Genomic DNA, 20,043 nt, shown 5'->3' on the forward strand with positions numbered 1-20,043 from the left:
CTTGCCGTAAAGAAATGTTCACTTTGTAACTGTTATTAAATGTTTCCTCACTCCCTCGCTTTTTGGATATGGACATACATGTTATGAGCCTTAATATGTGCCCATGTTTCAGTGTTTCTGCGTTCTTATGGGTCATTCTAGAAGCTCTCGGACACAGATCCGTCAGCAGGGCTTTAAAGCCAGGGCAGATCACCCTCAGCGCGGTCACTTTCATTGAGCCGTGGCCCCTCTGCGCAGCCATCACAGTGTGGCTAGTGACAGAAAGTGTCAGCGAGCCACTAATCCCTATTTAGGCCTGCAAAACAAAGACAAAGGCCTCTCCCTCACTCTCACTCACTCACTCGTGTTATCCCTCCTGCTGCCAGTCCTACTCCCCTTGCACCCACTCAGCCAGCCGCCTCCCCACTGCTTAGTAGCCTTTACACTCACACACACACACACACACACACACACACACACACCATATGGAGGAGCCTGGTTGTTGCCATTGTCTCTCAGGTTATCTCCTCTCTCAGCACCTGGTAGGGGAGGAAGGATTAGCGCACCTCCTAACCGCTTTAAGAATGCTCTCTACTCTTTTGACTCTCCCGCCACACTTCCTGTTTTGTTCTCCTCCAGTCGTGGTCAAGCACCATATGTTTGTCTGAATGAGGCTTATCCGTGAGGGGCAGGCTCCACATGCAGCGCAGTTTAGCTCGACACTGGCATGTGTTGAGATGAGTGGAGGAGGAGGCAAAGATGAATGGGCCTCGGGTTAAGCTACTTGACATTCTCACACACACAGGGCCAAATGGGGCACATGCACACTCGCCCTTTACATGCAATTGTGCCAACGCTGGCACACTTAGGCATGATAAGATTACACTGGGCTTATTGACGGAGTCGCCAAAGTGAGTGTGACATTCAAGACAGACAACACATTTTGACCTTAGAATTTGAAGGTTCAATTTGACATTTTGAAAAAGTACTTATGCACAATTAACTATTTACCTTTTTGTTGTCTTTGAACAATACACTCTACCATTTTTAATTGGCTCTATAAGGTTAGCAATGAGGAGCAAATGAGTGACTGTGCATCTTTGACCCTATACAGATTCATTTAATTTAGCTGAATTCAGGGTAAAAAAGAAATGCACGTGTTGTGCTGACTACAGGTTGTGTAACCTCTGTGACCAAGGATGCCATTTCTTCCCTGCACAGACGCCACTTTTTCATTTGCTTTCTGATAAGGTGGACTGGTAAACAAACGCTAGGGCATTTGTGTTAGTGAGGTGAAGCCAACAAGGTCTCGAGATAACCTTGTTTACTCCTCTGTATGTCCCATATAATATGAATCCCTGTTGCCCTGACAACCTTTTGGTTCAAAAGAGTAAATTAAAGTTACCCTGTGCCCTTCGCCACAGGCTGCAAGTCACTCCTTTTAATCTACCCAGAAATCAGGACCTTATTTTACTACGCTATCTGCGCCGTGAATTACACAGGGGCGAAAGGAAAATCAATAATTACTTTAATTGTGTTACGCTAATGTGCAGGACAGCCACGCACGCGGGCCGGGAGGCAGATAACGGACGACGGCTCTGTTATACCTACGGGCTAATTACAAGCGATTCATCAGGCAGATGCTGCGATGACACTTAATTGATTTGTGAATTAATATTCAGGGGTAAAATAATTCTGCCACCCAATGAGATTCTGGCGTCACGGTACCTGGCCAACGACGAGACACTCCACATGCTGCGGGGTGCATCCACGGAGCACATTGATTTGCTTTATCTCGTATCTGATTACTTTGCCTGGTACAAAAAACCTTTTGTGGCGGTTTTAATGGCAGAATGTAATGCTGCTTTCACTCAAACTTTACCAATTGGCCTCCCTAGAGCAGCAAAATCACCCTTTTGCTAACTGGCTGAGCTCTTTTTTGACACTTAAAGACAGGAACCGGTGGGCACCATGCAGAGTGCAATGTGGGAAAACACTTCTCTAAGGCCCCTTGTCAAGCACTTTCCTTTTCACCAGCTCCTCAGGGCGCTTCGAAGGGGAAAGAGAAAGGCGAGAGAAGAAAACTAACAAAGTGAGAGTTGGAAGCATGAGAGTATTTACAGGCAGCGGTAGGACCATGGCCTGCAGGGAGACAGGGTTTGGTTTGTTAAAGGTTGTCCTGTTGTTACGGACAGGTATGGGGGATGGCGGCATGGGGGCAGAAAGTTTACAAGGAGGTTAGGGGGTCACGGGGGACTGCAAATAATGAAGAGGAAAGCCTCATTCACTTCCTTGGTTTAGCCTTTGGCCTATAATGAGGGCTCTTGACACCGGGGAGCACACTGATATGACACATTTGGCAGCCTGGCAAATTGACCTGGGAGCCTGACGGGTGATTGACAGCGACTCCTCAGGGCGCCTTCGCTGCCCTCCATGGAAATGTGTGTGTCTGAGAGAAGGTGAAGAGGGGAGTAAGGAAAGACGTAGTGAGACGGAGTGAGAGAGAAAGAGTATAAGGTGACAGGGGGCTGCTGACGATGAAGAGGAAAAATGCTCTAAAGCAGCCTTGGAAAGGTAATTGTGGGTAATTTAGTGCAGGACTAAATTAGAATGGTGGTTCAAACGTCAAAACTGAAAGTGTTTACCAGACAGGGTAATTTCACATTGGGGAGGGCAGTGATGCATACTTGTGTGTTGATATAAAACGGAGAATGTGCTTCTCTTTTCAAAGTATTTCGATATTTTTATTGAACATGAAAAAAAGAGCCAGGCCTTTAACATCATGTCCCTGTTTCTAAGTCTTCTCTTGTGCCCTATCCTCTTTCTGCTCAGCATACATCAAACCCGCAGCCCATAACTCTGGTCATATCTGTGGAATGATAGGCTGTGATGTTTGACTGCTGGACAAAGATGAGTAGGAGAATGAGATCTTTATGTCTACCCTAACCGGGGGGGATATATATCACTCTGACCCAGGTGCAAACACTGACAAACAGTCGATTTATCTCAGCAGCCACAGAGATCCTGACCTCACTGCTACTCAGCTCATAAAATACACTCCCAAACCTGGAGGGGAGACTTGTACCTGATGTGATGTGTTTAGATACTGTCACGACACAGTACCCTGAATGAATCAACAATATTTCAGAGTGAAACACGGTTATTTAGAGGTTGCAGCTGCAGGCAGTGTTTAATGGAGAAAATAAGTCGGTTTTATTCACATAACGGCACTAAAACAACGAGATTATTTTATTTATGTAATGTTAACTAGCTGGAAGTATCCCAGCACAGCAGGTGACAAATCAGAATATACAACTGTGCTTATCTCCGTTATTTTGCATGTCCTAATTCTAACTCTTGAACTCATCTGCACCAAGTTTACAAACGCTTAGGGACGCTGCGAGGATATGTTGGATGTGTGGATGCTAGTATTCCTCACGACAGCAAAACTGATCAAGTCTACCATTGGGGCTCTATTACAAAATGTGCCTGCTTACAAATATTACCTACTCTGTTATAGCAAAGGAGTGTGGCTATATTTTTAATGTAGTTTACACAAACTAAATGTATTTCCCTCTGGTCCTCAGTCATGTTGACAGGCTAACTACTAAACGCAGAAGTGTAACATGATTGATAATTAATATGTATTTATCAATGAGTGATGGATGCTATGAGCGGTTGGGCAGAGGACTCGGTGAACCTGCAGGAAACAAGTTGACACGTGAAGGCTCCTCCGCTGTGTTCCCTTGCTGTCAACACATTGCAGGCACACAGCCACATAATTAACATCTATGTCCTGTTAACGTGCCAATGTGTGTGTTTTAATTCTCCGTCAGATTGTGGGGAAACAAAGCAGAGTCACAACAAAAGGAAAGCGAAAGTACTTCGGCCGGAGGCATCAATCGCACTGCCATGATACCACCGAAGAATTATCAGCAGTGGCCCAAAGCTGGTTAAAGAGAAATGAGTAAATAAAAGAGAAAAGGATGGTCTCACATGAACGTGAGCAATAATGACACGCTGACAGTTCTAGTTTATATGGCTAATAACCATGTCACAGCATCATGGAGCCCGCCCGGTGAATTACAGCCCCTGTAGACTCTATTGCGGCCATTTTTCCTAAAGTCTCCCAAGGGAACAACACGGCCCACATGTCTTCCCCATTCTTCTCCCCCAGGCCTGCGGGGAGGAGGCTGCTAGATACAGGGAGAGTAACGCTGGCTGTTCTCATACCTCCTATGGTTGTTTTAAAGACAGACTGATGGGAGTGATGAGAGCGAGGCACAGAGAGGTGGAGGGAGGTGGTGTTTAAGGAGCGTCTCTCTGGAGAAGAGGGCCTGAGTTATGGAGTGTGGAGGAGACTGGAAACATCTTGCGCCGCTCCGCTATGTCCGGATGAATGATGGGATGGGAGGCTACAGCGGTGGCCTCGACAGGGAGGTGTGTGAGGGTGAAGCGCTCGTTGCTGCAATCGCTCTCGCTCTCTGAGGCGGAGGTCTGCTCTCCGCTCACCTCCCTTTAGTCTCTTCTTGTCTTTTTGCCTACTTCTGTTTAGTTTCCTGCCTCTTTTCTTCTCTTGCTTTGTAGTCGTTTTCTCACCTTCTGGTTGTTGTTTTTCTAACATTTTGCTCATTCATCAACTCTCTCTGTGTTTATATCCCTCCAGCTGTGTCTTCCCTGTGGTGTCTGCTCATCATTTTGCATTGTGCTTGCTTTAAGTACAAATATTAAAGTAAAAAGTAAAATACCATATAGGCAGTTGTAGCTTTCCAAAGCCTTTTGAACCTATTTAAAAGGATTTGCAGCCCTCCCCGCCCCTTGCTCAAAACACAACACACTTACTCACAGAATCAGTTACTCCAGTGATGGCAGTATATCCAGTGTTTGAAAGTAGTGTAATGCATGTTATTAAACTAGCATCTTAACTGCATTTTGTAGGAGCTTGCTGGCGGTTCAACTCATTGGAAATGTGCATACTGACTCGATACATTTCACTTTTTTAGTTAACAACTGAAACTACAAACAATTTCAGGTCATCAAATTTGGGAAATCCTTTTTTTTGTTGCTGTAATTGGACCTCTTTGATTCTGATCCAACAAGTAATAAGATCAGTTTTCCAGCCGTTCAAACTGTCTTAAGGTTGAAGTTGAAGAAAAGTCTGATATAATGAAAAAGGAACAAAAGACAACAGACCCATCTTTTTTCTAACCAGAGCTCAAGTGGTTCAAATGTGAGGATAAAACTTACCAACAAACAAACAGTTAAACATGTAGAGCCATTGGAATTCCAAATGATAGCCTAACTTACACTGAAAGTAACAGAATATGATAGCCCTACTGTGGTTAAGCTGTGGTGAGTATGAAAGCCTGTACGGAGAAAACCAAACAAAAGCAGCCGGGGTTGTGAAGGTGGTTTAAGCTCTATGCCACAACTTTGAGTTGGGTAAACTTTCAGCTCATTTACCTTCCACTTTAACATCCCTGCTCGCTTTTGATGTCCATTTCCCTTGGTGTTCCTCCCCCTAATCTCTCTCACTCTCTTTCATTCATCCCTCCTTGATTTCCAGCTTGTTCTGCTTTGTGGGGAAGTGATGATGACTCAGCGTGCCAGTCCAATTACAAGGTTAAAAAGGCACAGACGGAGGAGTCACACAAACAGTGGCAACGCTGAAGTCTCCCCCGCTGAAAAAGGAAATCATGTCCGTCAGATGCTGCCCTAATCCATGTTATGATGTGTGCTGTCTGACCGACGCGCAGACACGTAGCAAACATTATGAAAGACATGCTGTCGACTGTTTTATTGAAAACATTCTGCTGTCTGTATATTTGCCACCTCTTGGTCATCAGATTGAGTGATACCAGACATGGGTGGGTGTGTGATTATGGAGTACCGATCATGTCACTCTTCCCCCCAAATGATATGCACACCCTCTGTGTGTGTGTGTGGTCTGCTTTCCCCAATGAGACACCTGCCCAATCATGAAGCAAACTTTTTCCTTTTCTCCTTCCCTGTCATCCTCCTCTTTTTCCTCATCTCCATCCTTTTAACTAAGCTGATTAAAAGGCAACCCCTCCCACTCACCCACCAACCCACCCACAGCCCTACGGCAGCCGGAGCGGCGAGGGGCCCTGGCTACTTTCTGCATGAATATTAAGTGCTGGATTTGTGTCCCGGGTTTGAAATTGGAAATCACAAGTTTGACTAATCAGCTTTGGAGGTTCCACATTCGGGGTTTTGGTGTGTGTGTGTGTGTGTGTGTGTGTGTGTGTGTGTGTGTGTGTGTGAGTCTCTGTGCATTTGCATCTCTCTCCTCGTCTCCAGTGGCAACAGAGAGCCTCGACACACACACACACACACACACACACACACACACACACACACACACACACACACACACACACACACACACACACACACACACACACACACACACACACACACACACACACACACACACACCATCACCCCTGATCCTGTGAGTCCAAATGCTTATTCCCTGCCTCCACGGGGCCACGTACACCCCCCTCCCACCCTCAACTCCCATTTAAAAAGGGACCCCGAAATAGCCTAAGAGGCTATTAGGAAAAATACAGCCAGAGGAGGAGGAAGCTGTAGGGGTTTACAGTCCAAAGCCATTCAAGGGTACACTCCAACGTCTCCCTCTCCCTCTCTTATTCTCTCTCCCCCTTGTCATCCATCCTTCTCCGTCTCCCTTGGCCTCTCTTTGTTCTGATGAATCATTGCTTTAGTGAACATGCTCATTATGGGTTTGATAGCTCGTACAGTGTCTCTGGCATTGGTGGACAATGGGGAAGAAAGACGGGGATAAAGACGGAGAGAGATGGGGAAATGAAGGTGGGGAGTGAAAGAGCGCAACAGGAAAAAGGAGAAAAAGAATAACAATGAACGTAGACTGAGGGAAAGGAGCATTATGAAGCAGAGTAGTATAAGTGAGCTTCTATAGATTCCTCACAGCCCCATGAAAAAGGAGAGGTGAAATGGGGGGGGGGGGGGAGATGTGAAAGATCATTACAAGTTTCCACTTTGCAATGAATGCACAAAATTGAGATTTTCTCTCTCTCTACTGAAACTGTCATGACCTTTTCTATATTCTGAGCACACCAACAACATCTTCGCCTTGTCCTATTTATTAATGTTTTTTTCAAAAGAAAAATGCATTCCAAGTGTCTTGAATCAATTTTATAAATCACTTTTGCTCCAGGGTTGGAGCCATTGCTATCAATTTATGGCGTTCTAGTTCTCGGAGAAAATGCAAGGGAGAGTATGTAAGAGAGGAAAATTATAAAGAACTTTTACTGATAATATCAATAATGGGAATTGTGTTCCATTTAGCAAATGTCAGGCTGCTCAGTGAAGAACAGAATTGTTTCATAGAGTGGTTCTACAAGTGCTGAAAAACTATGATGGATTCTATGCACATATAATACAGGCACTGCATGTCTTACTGACTTGATGAACAGCAATCTGCCATGGTAAAAAAGATCCATTTAAGGGAATAGAAAGGTTCTTAGGGCCATGACAAAATCTCTAACCTCTTCCTCTCACCGTTTATGATCTCAAAGAATTGGAGGAATCATTCCCATGTGATTTAGGCTTTGACACTGTGGCACCTCTCTATACCCATGACTCAGGTTCTGCTGTGAAACAGATGTCTGGTGAGATGTACGGTGATTACGTAGACACATATTGAGACATGGGCCATGTCGAGAGTTTATATATGATCCTTTAACAGAAACATGTTTCTATGGATTCCAATGGAGGCCAGATTCAGAACTGTTACAGCAATAGTTGCAACAGTTAAACTTCGAAAAAGGCGGTTTTATATTCCAAAACAATGTTTTCATAGAATATAGAAACCTTTATAAGAAATGAATGATTTGAAAGATTTGATTTTAAAATAATTTAACTGATTTGTCAGAAATATATATATAAAATTGAGAAAGAATAGAAAAACAATAATTACAATTGATTCAGTAAAGCAAAGATGCACTGATTGTTTGTCTCTCATATAAACAGTGGATCATACAAATCCCAAAATGCAGCTAAATAGCCTTTTTCTATTTGAACCTCACTGTCTAGTAAATGCTCACATCTTTCCCAGCACAAGTACCTTTGAGTCTCCAGACAAAAACACTGACCTCATCAGGGCTGACTCCTCAGACTCCATAATGCCTCAGAGCAACAGAAGACATCATAAAGACGTTTGTAGTAGTAGCACTTCTCGAAACAAGACAACTGATCGATGGAGTGCCCCTTTGAAAAAGCCTTCGGTGCAGTTCCGGACTCTTAACTTTCTTCTTCTAGATCTTTCAATCCAGCAACGAGAAGAGAGTTGCCTAAGTTACCAAACTGACATCAAAAGTGATTGAATGCCATGAATATGCGAGCAAACGCTTTTCAAGCATGCATGATAAAACATGGCTAGAGGGGGAAATGTATCTAGCTTGGAAAGTTGGTCAGAAACCGAGAATGTAAAGCAAAAGCATTTTTTATGAAATTAAAAACGTACTAAACACTGCTTTTATCCTCTACGTCCTATAGTTTCTAGTACAGTAATAACTGCATTTACCATGTTAAAACACAAGTGAGACTCACACTGCCCTTCATCTCACTGTAGAGGTGTTGTTTTACAGCTGCCCCTGACCTCTGACCTCCCTGTGCAGGGGCACAACCTAAATACCTTTATTACACAGAAAGCACGTACTTCAAAAAGGACATTACCTCAATACACCAGGAAGTAATTCTATAGATGTAACCATACTCCCTCTGGTAGTTTTTTCCTGCTGCAGTGAGCTTCATCGTCTGAGAACGTTTCCAGTCAGAACTCTAAGCCCCACCATCAGACACTCTATTAAAGTCATCCGCGGCATCATTTTACAGTCAGTTGTGATACATTATTAATAAGTGACAGACACTGACACACACCGGAGACGGAATAGTAACACACGTCTGCTCTCCGGCATGGTTGTCCACTCACATGCACTCACTGCACAATACACATATGAATAAAACAATCCAGCCATAAACACAAAACCATGAACTGCTTTGAAATCACAGGCTTTATCACCTTGTCAGACCTCACTGCCATGTAATGGATAAACCACAGCTTTCTACAAAAGGTCATAAAAGCAATGTGGACTTTAATTGACGTCCCTGACTACCACTATAACATGGCCATTATCCCGGGTGAAGCTGACTGCAGGTCGGCTTGGCAGACGTGAGCCTTTAATGACGGCCATATAACTGCAGGATGGGGATTCTTCTTTATGTTTAATCACGGCAGAGAAGACAAGTGTTTCTGGGAAGACAGCTCTCATCGGGACACTTAAAGACCATCAGTCGTAGAGGCTATGAAGCAAAAGAATGGTGGAGCGGAGAGTGGCTAATAGCCAACAACGACACAGATACAACACTCTCACAGGATTGGAAAGTGTAAAAAAAAGGCCTAATTTAGTCAACTTTAATTTACGCTTAACTCTACCTAAAATAGACGGCAAATTGCTACATTTTTTTAGAGTTACCTTTTCATAGATTGCTTAATATATGTCATCTGATTTCAACTGGTGCACCTAAATAGCATATATTCAAAACAACATTCAACATGAGAATTCCAGGTGGGAAAAACAGACGAGGGCAAAGGAGAGGAAAATCAGAGCCGATTTTTACAGAGCTACTAACTAATTGGTCCAATTATTGATTCAATTGAATTTGGCTGATTAGGTTAAAACGCCTTTGGTTATTAACTTCCCCAGTAATTTCATCAGGCACAAACAAACCCCATCATTGACAGTCGATACAGTGGAAACCTAGGGATACTTTTACATGTGATTCCATCGCATTTGCCTGCTTTTCTTTGAAAACAGGCCAGGGCCAAGGACCTTTATTTCGTTAATGATCCGGGATGACATCATGGGCCCATTACAGCAGACCGTCAAGGCCATGTGCTGCCATTACTCTGTTGCAAGGGGCTAAGAAGATATTTACAAGCATGCTGATGGCATTAGAAACGTCTGGTGGACCCAACAGGGATTTATTATTTCCCACAGTGAGCTCAAACAGGTCCGGATAAGGTGACCTAGCAGAGCACTTGCCCGATCTTGCCTGTACTGACGATAGAAACATATAAAAAGCCCCCAGGCTACCCCTTGCATTTTCTTCCTATTCAATTCGACCCCACCTGTGCGAGATGGAGTAATAATATGAAGCCAGAGGTGTAACTTGTAAATATTAAACACCTACTCATTGCCATTGTTAAATAAAAAATCACAAACATGACTTTAATTGTAAATGCCGATAATGTGTACACTTCACACGGAAAAGAGAAGACCCCATAACGCCACTAATGTCAAATGTATGACTACAATAGCTAAGGGTTATTATACACAAGGCAATGTTATCAACATGTTGAATTAGAGCAAAATCTGATTATACCAGAAGAAATGATTTTCCGGAATTTAGGTGAAACCTTACGTTTCCAAGACATGGTAATAACAATTTTTGTACAAAACTTGTGAAGGAGGCTTAAGACAGATGGAATGTGTCGCTGGATGGTCTTGCGGATTTAGGACGTATTCACCCATTCAGCTCTCTGTAATTACAAAGGCTCTCACTGAGATCCGATTTGCCGCTGGGAGCTTGTTCAAGGCACGGGGATTGGAACGACAATGGTGTAGTCTGACAAAGGAATATGGATACTGCTCTTAAAATAGAGAGAACTAATGCGGTTCTGTGTTGAGTGCACAGGCTTGCTGGCTTAGATGTGGGCAAGGTAAATTTAATTATGTGCCCTGTACACACTGGCTGGCTTTCGATTAGGATGGACTAACTTCTTGATACAGTTGTACCCCAGCGACCACTTCAAAAATAGAGTTCAGGACACAGGTGCCACTGGTCTTTAGGACTCAATATCTCCAGTCTATATTATTTAGTAGCCTCCTCCGTTTATAATAGTATGGATTTTTAACTCTTTCTAACAGCCAACATGTTTTTGGTTCAACTTTAAGGTATGTAAGAATATAATACACTGCAATATATTGGTTATTAAAGGACTACTAGGGGATCTAGTCATAATTTGATTTGATCTGTTAAGCCAAATATTAGTTATTAGGGTATAAGCATTAAGATATCTTTTACTTTAATAAAAAAGAAAATTGTAATTACTATATTTTCAAAATAAACATGCTCTACCTGATGTATGATGAATATATAAATATATATATATATATATACAGACAATTTCTCTCTGTGTTGGAATTCAACAGACACTGGGCTGGCTGCCATACATGTAGAGATAAAGATTTAATAAACATTTTGAGTGGTCTCTTCATTTTGTCCGCGGCTGTATATATATATATATATATATATAGATAGATATTATTGTGCATATTTTTTTTTAAGGAATTGTGGAAGATGCAATCACATGGGACCTGTTTTTTCGACTGAAATTTTTCTTATCTTTTTTAGTAAGCGACTAACCTCCATCATCCTGCCATCAGCAACACCAGCTAATACTTCTCAGAATAATATACCAATGAAACAACAACAACTATTTAATTTGTACAATTACAAAATGTTTGATGTAATCCTTTCAATTAGTTTTTATTGCTAATCATTTGTTTCAGTTCTTATTTTGCCTGGATTCGTTCTCCTTCCAAAGGTTATATTTAGAGTCAGAGGGAAAGCCCCAAACACTCCCTAATGCCTCTATCAGCTTTCACTTCACAGTGAACCCTCCCTACCCTGGCCTCACTGCCTGGCAAACATCATGGCTCCTGAAGAAAAATATGCAAGCGTCACTAACTGACACTCTGAGGTCACTTTCCTGTGTATATGTATTTTTACACTGAGCTAGATGAAACCAACGGGAGGAGGAGGAGGCATGACAGTCACCTGCTTGCTTCCATGGTTCACAGTGCAAACCTAAGCTCCGCAGTCACCTGATCTATTTCTGGCACATATGTGTGAGAGTGATGCTATGTTAGTGGAGAGAATCCATGATTAGTTTATGAAATTGGGTTATCTATCATGTTAAGCCAGACTTTCTCACAAAGGAACCGCATTCACATAACAGGCACACCACAGTGTGTGTTATTCAATCAAAATGGATTTCTCAGTGATTGAATTCAGAGAAAAGCACATCCCACATTTGCTAACAGCATGTTCTCCATGTGCTCTCTGCCAATTAGTTGCTGTGACATTTTCAAAACAAATCATATTTACTCTCACTTGTATAGAAACAACTCTGTGTTTAGAGAAATCCTTGTCAATTTGGTTAATCTCTCTTCGGCGTGGCACAGTCAGTTATGGTGTCAGGCTTCGGCAGCCTTCAGGAGGGTTGAGGGGGGATTAACTGTATATTTGCAGCTGCTGATTGCCGGGGATGAGATGCCCTACAGTGCCGATCAACAAACAAGGCTTCGGCAGCCTTTGGCCATATTTAACCCACCCCCTCATATCCACTCCGCATTTTGTCTGCTGGGGCACGCCTGCCCTAAATGGCACGCTCTCCTTCCTTTCATCTTCTTGTGAAAATTCATTAGGTACTGTAGGCATGTCTTCCAGGCTTCCCATTGGAGCGATGTTGATAAAATACATAGTGTACGTGCAACCCTAATCAGCTTGATCCACTTGATAGAGTTGGTAGAGTTGAAGGCGAGGCGGGTATATCTATCTCTCCCTCTCTCTCTCTCCCTCCCTTCGCTCTCTCTCTCATTCTTGATCTGCTTTCAGGCTGTTTGCTTTCTTAAATGAACGTAATGGTACAAACGGAGGATAAATTGCCTTCTGTGTGCTCCATCTCATCACATCCATCCCACAGGGCCCTCTCCGGAGCAGGAGGGGAGAAAAAAAATGAAAGCAGACCAAAAAATAATTCATTTGCTTTGCCTGCGAGATACACGTTTCCTATGCGATAAGGCTGATGTGCATTTGGTGCATTAGGCCTCTTGCGCTATGGCCACAACACAGAGCAGGCTGCTAGGAAAGGGCAAAAGTCTGTGTGAGAATATTTCTGTGCCGTCATTCTGTAACCTATATACAGGGCTCACATGGGGCTTTTCCAAAGAGGTACGGGGACTGAAGTATTATTTCCCAAAAGGATATCCTGCAGACCCAGGTAACAACTTCTGACCTGTGGATTTACCCAGGATCTCTCAACAGAAGCAAACATTACAAATGAACTCTTCTTAATACCACTGTGTCCCTTTTTTATCCTCAATCAGAGCAGAACCCCACATATTCACTGTGACACTAATTGACACCCAACACACGGACACAGGGAGTAATGGAAAACGCTGCTGGATGTCAGAACAAAAGTGGCAGGTCTAAAACACGCTGCCACTTCCCTGAAAAGAAAATGTAACATATTTGTCTTCAACTCAAAGTCGTGTTTTGCTTTGCAGCCTGGCGGTGAAGGAACTGGATACACCTGAATAAACGCTTTGCAATAACGGAAATAAAGACATTCCGATGAGTAAGTAAACTGTAATTAGTACTCGCTAATGTATATGTCGCATTAAAGCAATATATTCATTTTGTTCCCTTGCGAACTATAAGAAAACGCCATTAGAGACTTGTGAGCTGTTATTAAAGTCTGAACGCAGATGCAGGGGTTGTAAAAGATTCATTTGTTTACCAATGAATTATTGAGAGGTAGGATTTAATCAGAGCTACAGATGTTGCAGTCAGAAAGTGTAGTTAATCTCATTTTGATTGCATCTAAATGAAAGTATAGACTATAAAAATCACAGAGACTGATTGTTGATTGCGGATTTAATTACAGACTCCAAATAAGAGACAGCAAACAATAAAAAAAAGCGATTACTTCAGATTGGCTCAGTGATCATCTGATGATTCTGGAAGAACTCACTCTCCATCTGCATTACTTTAATTGAGCCATCCAATGTTCCCTCCAAAACAGCAGAGAATAAACCGGACCATTATGCGTCCCCGTTGGAACGACGCTGTAATGTTTTCTTTGATGGGGTCGATAAGAAACAAGACAAAAGGAATTGTTCTCGGTGTTGATCCAAACAATACTACGTTTCACAGCTCTATCAGACTGTGGCTTTCAGCAGCAGGATGGTGTGTTTTTTTTAGCAGCAGTGGACAGCTGTAAAAGACACTTCATCTGTGAGTAAGTGTCTCCCCTCAGATTAACATTTCCCGGGTAGACGTCTTCGAGCCTTAGAGTGTCGAAGTGGTGAGAGCGATCCTTACAAACTTTCTCCAGAGATGAAAAGACTGACCTTTTATCAGCTGCGAAAAATGCATTCGCTACCTCATAATCCAATTTGGAGACCATGCAGAGTAGAGGTTCTGACTGAATTTTAGTGTGGTGAGAGCAACAGGAAAACACCACAGTGAGTGTTTCTTTAGGTGAGGACTCTTTTGCTTCTTTTCCCCTCTCTGTTGCCTGCCTGCCAGCCTCTTTGGAGCGCCTGAGTTGCAGAGGACTTCAAGGGCTTTTTGCACTGCTGAGCGCTAAATATCTTTTCCCCCCTACTTCCCCCTACCTCTTCCTCTCTATGTTTCTCTGACTCTTCCTCGCCCATGCTCTAAGGAGCTTTAGAAACTTGTCTGGGTAATGGGAGCAGCAGTCAATCATATTGAGTTTTCAAAGGTGATGCTTTGTTTCACGCTCGCTTCCCACAAATCCCACCGAGCTTGGCACCTGTCAGGTTGTCGTTCTGAAGCGTGCTATCCAACGCCAGTCACCCAAACCCTGCGGTCCCTTGGCAGATGGAGAGGTTGACTTGTCGATTGGCTGTCGAGAAATGAGGTCATTCTATCATGCTGGGTCTAAATTTTTATTTTTAATACAGCGGAAAAAGAACACACATTTCAGGGGTTAACGTCTCAACCAATGTCATGTTAACTCTGTAATAGAGCCCAATTCATGCGACAGGTTTTAGGGTGATATTTACTTTTATTTTATATGAGGTTTTAAGAAAACTGGAAATGAATAAATCCTGCATTTCTATTGGTGCCCTTCAGTTTTACAGAGTCTGACAGCATTGTCAAAACACCACTGGTGCTGCCAGCTCTAATATTGTTGAGGTTGGCAATAAATTGTCAAATGAGCTCTTGTTGTTCCATGGTCCTGTAGAGGAACAGTAAAACCCGATATGGCTGAATGGCCAGGATCTCTGGACGCCCACAGCAACCAGGGCTCCTTGTATCTCCAAGGGTTTATAGGCTCAGGTCTGACTCATTCCAACTTTACAGTCACAGTGACCTTCCCATTAGGGCTCCATTACCAAAGGTCTATCAGAGAGAGAGGCGTAAACCCGGGCTATTTATCCAGCTGCGGCCCCTTCTTATTAACTGTAGTGGATAAACAAGAGTGCAGCTTTGAAAGCATTGGCGAGCCAAAGGTGAATGCCTTCATTATGGCATAAAACGAATGCACATGTGAATAAACAGATGAAGCATAACAAGAGTCTAAGATGCAAATACTATACAGTAACTGGCAATTGCAAGCATTGAGACCCACCCTCCCCTTAAAAGGAGCACCAACCCACATCAACCAAAGGGCCTCTAAGCGTCTCTAATTAGTTGACTAGATCTAAAAAACCTTCTCCTCTTGACTAAACTGTTGGTGTAATGACAGCACACAGGGATGTACACTAAACAAAATGATGACAACTTGCACTCCTGGGTATGGCAGCATTGTTTGAGGTTGTTCCAGCTCTTCAAACGTTTGACTAGGTGGCTTTTAGATGTAAGATGTTCAGCATTCCGTGTATTTTTCTAAATAAAGGCAGAGAAAATAAAGGAAGGCTCTCCGCTAATTCTAATTCAATTTTCTTTCATTTAGTTGCTACCCTGGAACCAATTGTACAAGGTAAGATGTGTGCAGTTGAGCGATGCTTATAGAGGTCATATGATTATCAGGAGATGCGTCACGCCATGGTAATATCCTCATATAATATTATTATCTATGCTGTGGGAGATGTGGTGACTACAAGTGACAGGGTAATGGGTTTGCCTGGTTGTCATGTTTTGTAAAAAATGTACAACAGAAACAAAAAGAACAACAAATGCATATGTCCTGTATGGCATGCTAGCTGAAATCTATTCTCAAACCCCCTTGAGAGCTCTTTAGCTTGGTCGTGAATCAGGCTGTAGGCATTAGGGAGTGTGATTGTATAAGCTGTGCAGTTCATTTTAGGTTTGTTACACGTTGCTGGCTTGCTGTTAGATGTCTGACTAGGAAATATAACTTGAAATATCCCTTTAAGACGGGATCCTTAATCTGCCCCTTTGATCACAGTGAGTTTCTCCAGGGCCCACCTCAGATGCTGGTAACAGTATCCAGGTCAGGGTTAAACGCAACTCATTCTGCTCTTTCATACTGAAGACTGACTGACAGCCAGGAATGAGGAGCCTTCCTTACACAAACCTCACTGACTTCCTCTTTCCTGCTCTTCAAACAGGAAGTCATGGAGCTCGGAATATTAGGTTGCATAGCAGTTGCAGGATGAGAAAGTAAAGAAATTGTAAGTCGCACTGGATCTCTAAATGGCAAAACAAAAAGTTCTCTATCCAATTTTGCTGTCTTAATAGGCTACATGGTACAATCAGAAAGGAATGCAAATTCTCTTGTGTTGGCGCTGTATTTGACAATGAAAGTTCCATTAAGTTTAATTTAGAAATGCAAATGACTGTTTATGTTTGTTATGGTAGGCAAGTGACAGGAATCTTGAATGTGAATGTGTTTCAAGCTCCTTTTCGCAAATGGTAAATAGAAAGCCTCTGAGCTAAATAAGAACCAGTGCATATTATTATTATATCTCAAAGGCAGCAAGACAAATATTACAGGCATACAGCCGGGCTGGCATACACAAGATATGCAAAGCAGTGAGAGGTGCAAAACAAAACTGCAGTGGTGAACATCGGCTTATATTTCAAATCAAATCACAACACTCGCAAAAAGCTAATCCTGTGCCTGCAAATAAAACTCCATACTGCACTATCAATTCTTAAAGCTCAGACCTCACAGTAAATATAAGCTTGTGTTTATAATTAACGTGGAACACGAAGCTTTTTATGCAGAAATAAACCTGTGAAGGTGAGAATTCTTGATTTCAAAGGAACTGCTGTGAGCAGAAAAAGACAAGGAGTTCTTTTTATGTCATTTGTTATGTGAAACCATTTTTTTTAAAGACTAACTAATCAACACTACTGCGGTATTAGTTTTTCAATCTCAAAAGATAGAACAATGTTTAAGACTCAAACATAACAGATTTATAGAACAACTACCAGATGCTATGTGGAAAAAAACTGCATCTAAATAAACCTAAGAATCCAAAACTATGTGAAAACTAATATCTAAGTGATAAACCTCTATTTACAATCAGACCCCAGCTGCAAAAGGTCCCCTGCATAACATTTGTGTCTCTTAATTTCTTCATGGGAGCCACAAAGAAGATTGCTGTAAATATTCCCTCTGGCAATGAAGGAGAAAAAAGAGAGTAAGCACTCAAAGGCTTGTCTTATGTAAAGGCTTTTATACTTTATCCCTGCAAAGAGCTTATTGAGAATCAATAGCATCATGTCTATCACTGACCAACATCTTAAGAGTCCTGTGATCTGAATACACAGCCTCATTGGACACAAGGCAACCTCATTGCCTTGCCTTCCGTTTTCAACTGGCTTTCAGGCTTCTCATTGAGCTCTGGTTTGGGAAGTGGGACGGTTTACAGTAGATCGCTGTTATGACACAACAAGGCTATCCACAGGAAACATGCGGAGGTAACCTTCACTTTGGGCATATGGATCAGTGGCCTTCACTAAGCCCCGGATGTATTGGCAGTTGGATTTAGCAGGCTATCAGAGGGGCCAGATAACCTTGTCATATCTACTCCGATTGTCACGGGGGGTGTTACAGGATGGAGACTCTAAATCCTCTTTAAAAAAAAACAGACACGCTGACTCACACAGAGGCACACTGTCTTGGTCACACAGCTTGGTAACATATGCAACCCCTGCCCCACCTGAGCCCAGCAGTGAAAGGTCACAAGCCCCCGAGTGACAGCTGTCAATCACAGGAGGTGGGTATTATCCGATCCATTAATAACACCCTGAAAGGTTCTGGAGGACCATGGGAATAGAAATCTCTTGACTTGTCACCACTGGATGTGACCTACAGGAAACCTTTGGCCCTCATGACAACTCTTAGTGAAATATTTGTATGATAAAGCTTGGATTTTCAAAATACTCATGCTTGAGAGAGAGGAAGATTCAAGAGGAATAGCATGTGAGTTTTGAGAGAACAATAATGTTCATGTGGCTGAGATATTTTATCTATCGACTGAATCATTTTTACAGTTACTGTATGTGTCAATAAAAGATGTGTAGAATATATCAATGGCATGTTTATCTGTTTGCTGTTTATCCCAATGTTGGATTGACATTCATTCGGACTTAAATAGGTAAATAAACATGTATGAGGTAACGTTACGCAAGTCTTTCGGCAGTAGGCTATGAAACCAATAATATGAAACTAAAGCTCTGCATGGGGTTATCATCGCATCAGATATTTGTGTTGACACGGAGGTTATGAACGATACAACCCCTCAGCGGCAAACAAGCTTAAGTGCCATGCAGCGTGACTCTCTGAGAAAGGTGCGTGAGGGACCGGGGAGGATTACCTGTGATCCGAGGATAATGAAAAAAAAAGGAGTGTCTGATATTACACTCTAGCACATGGAGAAGGACTGATGTTGTTCTACCTTGCCTTTGGATCCTGCCTGCTTGCAGGGGACAAAGCCCTGTGGGACGAGGCAGCGATAATACCTTGTGTGAAATTCATTGTTTTTCGGTGCGGCGTGTGTCACGCATGACAAACAAAAGTGAGCAAATACAATCCCACCGCTGCTCATACATTATGGATGAGGTGTAAATGAACTTCTTCCCAAGCATAAGCACAGAGCTAGTTGGTGACGTGTGAATGAACGAGAAAGGTAGTGAGTGACAAAGCTCACTGTTGATTCTGTAGGTGACGGTGTACGGACATTTTTTTGGGGCGCTCCCTACCTGTCTGGAGCTGCAGGTCGTCCATTGCGCGGCTTGTTGACCTGGGCGTACAGAGCCTCTACGGGTTGGCCATTGTCCTGATGGGTGATAGGAAGGGGAGGACTCTGGGGACTCTGCGGGAGATGGTAGTGGTGGTTGTAAGGATCCATGCTGCTGCTATCCATCGACGAGTCTAAAGATCCGATGCCAGCGTAGGTGTGCTCCTCATCTGAGCTGAAGGTACCGCCGACCACATCTTGGATCTCAGCATATTCCCTCTCCTTCTCCTGCCTGTCCCGAACTCCAGCTTTTTGGCCTGAATTCTGTGAAAAACACATGAAGAGGAAATGTTTTTATATTTGTTTTATTTATGAATCATCCGACAAAACCATCATGCCAAAATTCAAGACGATTTCCTCACTTACAAAAAGATTTCACACCTTCAAATTGTGAGAGTAATACATTCAAAATTCAAACATAACTAAGAAAGTGTTTATTCTTAAGCAGTTAATTTAGATTTGAGATGGTTTGAAATGGTTTTTGCCAATTCATTTTCTTTGCATTTTGGCCAACTTTTGCTAGAGCAGAAGAACCGTTTCAAATTCCTGAATATTAATCTTTTCTTAAATTGTTCTTTCTAAAGTTTTCCAGTTAGTGGGTTTATTTATTTATACTACTCAGGAAAGTTATATCGGTTGGTTCCAGCTCTACTTATGTTGTCTTTTGATAATTGAAAAATGTGTTGCCTGGGAGAGAAAGACGCTTTCTTATGAAAAATGTTTTTTTTAATGAGGACTTATATACCTATATTTAGGAAAAAGAGACGCTTGATTGTATATGAGGTATTGGGTTGCAACTGCATAATAGGCAACTGAGTTGAGAGGCAACTCAGAGAGACTTCAGAATTCTTCTCTTCAAAACTCTAAAGTATCTGGTTTTTTGTCCTGAGAAACAGAGAATGGGGATTGAAAAAAAGAGAGAGAAGCTTAGGAGTATTATTTAAATGTGTGGCTTTCTATGAGCCAG

At 42.5% G+C, this 20,043-nt stretch overlaps 1 protein-coding gene across 1 annotated transcript in view; it reads right to left on the reverse strand.

Annotated features, from left to right (window-relative positions):
- The window catches only part of LOC134884130 (partitioning defective 3 homolog), a 278,180-nt gene that overhangs the window by 46,455 nt on the left and 211,682 nt on the right, over positions 1–20,043 (reverse strand). Inside the window, 2 exon segments of the mRNA XM_063912802.1 lie at positions 19,039–19,318; positions 19,321–19,340. Coding sequence (XP_063768872.1) covers positions 19,039–19,318; positions 19,321–19,340 — 300 coding nt within the window.

Source organism: Eleginops maclovinus, chromosome 21 (genome assembly GCF_036324505.1).
Source record: "Eleginops maclovinus isolate JMC-PN-2008 ecotype Puerto Natales chromosome 21, JC_Emac_rtc_rv5, whole genome shotgun sequence".
Lineage (NCBI taxonomy): Eukaryota > Metazoa > Chordata > Actinopteri > Perciformes > Eleginopidae > Eleginops > Eleginops maclovinus.